This window comes from Austrofundulus limnaeus, unplaced genomic scaffold, assembly GCF_001266775.1.
Source record: "Austrofundulus limnaeus strain Quisiro unplaced genomic scaffold, Austrofundulus_limnaeus-1.0 Scaffold39, whole genome shotgun sequence".
NCBI classification, from domain to species: Eukaryota; Metazoa; Chordata; class Actinopteri; order Cyprinodontiformes; family Rivulidae; genus Austrofundulus; species Austrofundulus limnaeus.
Window position 1 is genome coordinate 1,981,042 of NW_013952441.1, and position 6,158 is coordinate 1,987,199.

Genomic DNA, 6,158 nt, shown 5'->3' on the forward strand with positions numbered 1-6,158 from the left:
TACACACTCTATACCCCCCAGGTCCAGGACATGCACCCACCCACTACAGGAGGCAGCACACACCCGAACCCAGGGGGTAGGCCCAATCATTCTGGGGTGGAGAGGAGCAGATAGCCAAGGGCCGGCCCGGGCCGCACCAGGACGCCCGGCCTTATTTAATGCGGGAAAAGAGCAACAGAGAATCAAAATTGATTTTTTTGTTGAGTTCTTTTCTTATTTTAAAGTCAAACTATTGGATTTTTAGAGAAAGTTTTCATTTTCTACACGATTTGCAGGATTGCAATAAAAATATCTCTAAGAAATAAGAAAAAAGCTGTAAATAGAGAAAAAGGCATAAGAAATAATGCTAATTGATGTATTTCTAGATTTATTTATTTATTTTTCTGTTACGTTATGTTCTAAATGTTACATAAAACAATTAGGAAAAGGTCATTTAAGAATCATTTGTTAAATAACTATTTTTTCAATAAATATTAACAGAAATTGGCCCATGGTTTGGAACAAGGTTAGACTTTTGGCCTCCTTSTGTAACTGAGTTTGACACTGAGTCCAATGATAAAACTGTCAACAACAGAAACATTAATCCACATAAAAACTTTAATTCGACAGCTTTACTCATCTCCCCATGAGTGCGGACGACACTGGGTCTGAGTTTCTCCCACACTGTGGACATCTTTCACACAAATCTTTTCTCTTGGTCTTTCAGTCAGGCTGATAGGAGCCAAATTTCAAGCTTTAGATGCATTATGTTGCACATGACAAGCCCCTGCTGAGCTCAATTAGCCCAGGCTTTACGTCACAGAACACTGAGTCATTTTAGACAAAGAATCCTCTTTTTAAAATAATAAAATGGGCTTTAATCTTTTTTAATACACWTTTGAAGTCTTTTAATGAACTCTGTGTGTTTGTGTGCTTCCATCACCTAATTCTCTGGCTGCGCCGTTCAGCACAGCCTGCATGCTCTTTTCCAGCGCGTCCATCTTTTCTCTCAGCTCGCTCAAAACCGGGTCGAACGACGCCTTCACCAGGAACTCATGGTGTTCAATCTACGTACAAAAAAAAAAAAACAGACACAGGAAACAAATAAACACAAAAAAACAAGACTTTCGAACTGAAATATGACCAATCACATCGAAACGAGAATTAAGTCTAAATGTATGTGGAGAAATAGGCAGATAGTGTTTTGATTAAAACGCATGCGAAAATTACATTTTGTCAGAATATAACAAAGAAATTTATCAATATATCATTTCAATGAACTGTCTGAAATATTATCTTTTAAAAAAATTTTGAAGCACTTTTTGAGCATTAGCAACCAAAAACCCATTTTTGTGGAAAAACACCTTAAAATGTTGAGATTTTCACTGTAAACTATCAACATTTTTGTTTCTTTCCAGCTGAGAAATCTCAATACTCAAATACTATTTGAGGTTTATTTTTTCAAATGACATAAAAAATCCTCATTAAAATTATATACAATTAGGATTTAACCAAATATTTATGAACTATTGTAACCAACAAGACAAATTACATAATATCTCTGGACCTACTAAAGATATCAGGATGTACTCAGTATCAAAATGTAGCTGTTAAAGCAGGAATCTGAAAATATGATTTGGTCATTTTGACCAAATTTGACTTAATCCTCGTTTCAATGTGACGGGTCACAAATGTGCAGAGATATACAGATAAACACCTGGTTCATGTCCAGCGTGGTTTCGATCATCTCCTGAAACTTTGTGAAATCTGACTGCAGGTCGGTGAGGGGAGAGGTGAACGCTGCCTGCAGCAGCACCTGGTAGCTGCCTGAAAACACACAATGATGCAGAGGCTTAAAACACTTAAAAACAAGGTTTGACGGTGGTCTGCAAGTGTGCGTGTACCTGAGTGTCTCTCCAGGGCTGCGATGAGGGCGGGGAGCTGGCTCACAGCCTGGTACACGCGGTAGCAGTCCTGCAGGTTTGCAGACTGCCGGTGAAACTTCTTGGCCAGGCGGTGAAGGTCGGGGAAGCGGCGCAGCAAATCCTCCTGACAGGTCTGCCTGAGCTCCGAGTCGCACACAAAACTCTCCACCAGATCCAGCCTGCGTGCACACGTTCACGACGGAGACGTCAAACAACGCTCGGGAGTCAGAGAATGATTCAAAGATCTCGGTCAATCACACCGAGTGTCGTGTTTGTACCTCTCTTCTATTCTGGTTTTGTCCATGAGTGGCTGTTTGATCCACTGACTGACCAGCCTCTGACCCTGAGGAGTTCGACACTTGTTCAGCAAACCGGCCAATGAATGAGCTCCGCTGGTGTCATCAGGTGAACCCTGGAGGAAACCATTCAAACGCATCAATCCCCAAACTGAACTCAGGACATGGAGCGAACATTTGGGACAATTTTTAGTTGTTTTTTTTTTTTCAGTTTAGTTTAGTTTAGTTTATTTAATTCTTTAAAAACAACATGAATTCAACAACAAACAACAAAAATACAAATCAAATTAAATGAAACGTAGCAGAAGAAGAAAAAAATCTTATTATATCTGCCCCTTTTTCTCAAATAAATAAATTCAATCAAAAATAACCTACAGTTTATAAAAAACTTATCAACTGATACAGTAGCTGTTTTTTTGTTTTGTTTTTTTTTTAATGAAGAGAAAACAAAGTCTGGTGACGCTGGTCTCCATCACTAACCTGGAAGAGGTTCAGAGCCCTGACGGCGGCGTGGTCCAGCCTCATGTACTGACCGAGCTCCAGAGCAGTGAGACTAAAAGAGTTGAAGTTGGACTCGTCAGAAAGCAGCTCGAGGAAACGCACCACTGCAGCCAAACAGGACATGGCCACCTGTGAACGGACAAAAACAAACACAAAAACTGATGTCAAACTTTTTTTTAATTCACAACCTTTCCTAAAATCCCAGCACTGTCTGCATGAACAAAAAGATGGGAACAACTTCAATATTTTTTATTTAACTTAAACATTAGATTAAGAAAATTCTAAAAACTTATGCTATTTAACATTTAGCAGATTTGACACTCGGATATTTGCATACAAAAGTCATGAAATGGACAGAGTCTGGTGTGTGCAACTCAATTCAATTAAAAAATATATTAATTTCATTAAAAAATTAAAAAATAGAAAACAAAGAAAAAACACAAATCAAAAATCTAAATAAAATGAAAGGTAGCAGAAGAAGAATAAATCTTATGTCTGCCTCTTTTATCCCCAGAACATATTCAAACAAAACATAATTTACAAAACAATACTAAATAAAAATAAAAACATCAACTAAAACTACAATTCATACAGCTTCACATTTTACTTTTCCATATACCTTCAACAAACTAGCTTTTATCTGTTTCTTAAATATGTACATAGATCTGGCATTTTTAAGATCACCCTCCAAACCATTCCATAATCCTATACCCTGGATTAAAGTATACCCTGGATTAAAGTACATCTTTCTCTCAATCAAGTACAAAAATATGGCTTCACAAACATTTCCATCCCCTTAAGATAATAAAAACTTTCTCTCTTAAAAAAATTTGTTTGTGTTTACCTATGGATGTACACAACACTTGTTTCAGTTGATGTTAGACTACTGCCTTCAAGAAAAGACGTTTTACACATTTAGCACTTAATGTCTGGAAATCACACTCGAGTAAAACTGGTTTCTTACAGCATTTCAAGATCTATTTGAATTTTAGTTGGATCACTGTGTAGGTCTAAGTCATGGGCGTGGAAGTTGGGGGGTGGGGGTCCTCAGTACCCAGGGCCCAAAATGGGCGAGGGGCCCAAGGAAGTCCTGATTTTATTTTTTATTTATTTTTTTCCCAAATGAAATGGGCCCTTCATTTAATTGGTGTAGTAATTTATTTCAAATATATTGATAATATAAACAGAGAATGAAATTTATTTTACTGTCCACACACCCTATTGGACATTCTGGGCCCCCAGCCCCCCCCCCTCTTGGAGGCGCAAAATGGTTTAGTCCGCCCGACAGCAAGTGTTTAACCCAGACACAGCTGAAAAAACTGCGGGCAGACCCCGACAGACAGAACTGGGAGGTTTCCCGTGGTCTGCCTGCTGACTGGCCAACCTGCTCAGCTGGTTAAAAGTTTTGGTCGCTTTACAACTTTTAAATAAATGATTTGGTGTGGTCAATGCGCCTCATCAGAGCTGCTGCATGTCCCGGAGTCCGATACCGAGACGCACACACAGTGCAGAGACACAACAAGGTGATGATCATTGCTGATGTTAGCGATCACTTTTAGAGTTGTTTCACTCATCAATATAATCTGATCTGACTGTAGCTTAAAACCCTAGTTATGCTTTTTTTATTTAAAAGAATACCCCCTTTTTTTCTTCTCTTTGCTTATGCACCTCGTGCACTGGCATGGATAGAGGCCCACTGACATCGAGAGCGTACAGGGCCCAGAATTTGGTGCTACACCCCTGGTCTGAGTGTTTCTGTATGAACTTTAAAAATCATCAGCCTGTTGGGAACGGTTTGTCTTCCATGTAACATATTACAYGAAGATAAAAACATACCTGCTTGTCCAGTTCAGGTAGTGTGTTGCTCGCTACGGTTTCTCCTCTCTTAGATCTCAGCAGCCTGTTGAGATCCTGAACTATGTCCTTGCTGCTGAACTCTGCTTTCTTTCKGTCAGAAACCAGCATACCGCCGCGCTGTACCACCTACACAAGCAAAACAAAACGTACCTCTGTTTAATGCTCAGAACGATCAGAAGCAATACGAACATTCGAGGAAGCCAACATGGCCCCACATACCTCGCGCAGTTTGCTCCCATCGGCGCTGCATTCGCCCTGAGCCAAGAGACACTCTTTSGGGCTGATCTGGACCAGCAGGGACTCCAGGTTGGAGAAGATCTCGTTGTCCGGGAACTCGCACACGCCCATCTTCCTCTGGGCCGCGTCCACGTATCCGACGCCGACCACGCGCTGCCCGTCGGCTCCCGTCGCAAATCGCACTGCGACGACCCCCGCGCAGCCCTCCGCTCCGGTTCCACCGCCGAACAGGATCTCCTCCAACTGAGTCAGGTTTCCTGGAGAGGCCTGCGTTCAGAGGAACCACGATGACATCTGAAAACCCTTTCTCTTTCTGTTGTAGACAGCGAACAGGTAACATTTACAGTTTTACCTTATATTCGATCCTCCAGTCGTGCTCTTTGCTGCTCTTGCTGTGGTTCCTGTACACCTCCACTCTGTACTGCCTCACCAACAACAGGTCCTTCACAAAGGCTTCAAAGTTCAGCTTGCTCAGGATCACACTCTCCAGCTTGCGACTTCCTGTTGATCAACAACAGTTTGGACGAGGTTGATAACAGAACATTTGTGCCTGGAAGAAATATATTTAATGCACGATGGAGGAGACACAAACAGCGTTCAGTTTATGAAACATGAGCTCTCCTAAAATTGTTTGCAAACAGAACTAACCTATAAGTAAATACACTTCACCGTACAGACTCGGTTATAAAATGTATACATTTTCAAATGTTTATAAAACACAGCTAAAACTAGCTACACCTTATCTAAAATTACAACTAATCTCTAACGAGTTTACAAGCCTTAGCTAAGTCAGCTCGGGTCTGTGTTACCTGAACCCAAATACTTGATGACCCCATTCGTCTTAAAAACCTCCTTCGCAGCAAACATGGCGTCCTTCCCGTGGACGGTGTAGTAGTCATTTCGGTCAAATACTCTGAATGTAGTGTCCGGTTTCTCCGGCATGGAGAAAATAAAGTTTAAAAAGCCGTGCTCGGCCGCACTGTCCATGGAAAGGTTCTGCTTCGGCTGCACCGCCATGCTGGAATCTCCCGCCACCGACGGAGCCAAACAGGAAGTGACGTTGCCTTRTGCTCAGCTCCCATGGAAACGGCGGAGGAGACGCTTCTTCTTCTTGAGCGTTTAAATGTAAAGTGCGCCACCAAAGGAAAAAGAAAGTCTTTTACAACTTTTAGTTTCTAATGTTAGATATTTGTTACAACAGCCTTTTACTACTTTAAGCTAACCTTCTGTTTTGCTACTAGCTTTTAGCTAGAGTTCTACTTCTTTTAGATTTAATTCAGCTTCTTTAGCAAATTTCATCAAATTTACACTGCATTTTTAATGAAATTTTAGTTTCTCTAGTTTTATTTGTTTTTGTATTAGT

At 40.8% G+C, this 6,158-nt stretch overlaps 1 protein-coding gene across 1 annotated transcript in view; it reads right to left on the minus strand.

Annotated features, from left to right (window-relative positions):
- The window catches only part of msh2 (mutS homolog 2 (E. coli)), a 15,017-nt gene extending 8,939 nt beyond the window's left edge, over positions 1-6,078 (minus strand). The window contains exons 1-9 of the mRNA XM_014007066.1: positions 5,605-6,078; positions 5,148-5,296; positions 4,778-5,062; positions 4,538-4,684; positions 2,681-2,830; positions 2,183-2,316; positions 1,884-2,083; positions 1,697-1,806; positions 923-1,046 (exon numbers count right to left, since the gene is read on the minus strand). Coding sequence (XP_013862520.1) covers positions 923-1,046; positions 1,697-1,806; positions 1,884-2,083; positions 2,183-2,316; positions 2,681-2,830; positions 4,538-4,684; positions 4,778-5,062; positions 5,148-5,296; positions 5,605-5,812 — 1,507 coding nt within the window. The 5' untranslated portion in view covers positions 5,813-6,078. The remainder of the gene's footprint in view (positions 1-922; positions 1,047-1,696; positions 1,807-1,883; positions 2,084-2,182; positions 2,317-2,680; positions 2,831-4,537; positions 4,685-4,777; positions 5,063-5,147; positions 5,297-5,604) is intronic.
- Positions 6,079-6,158: the final 80 nt, after the last annotated feature.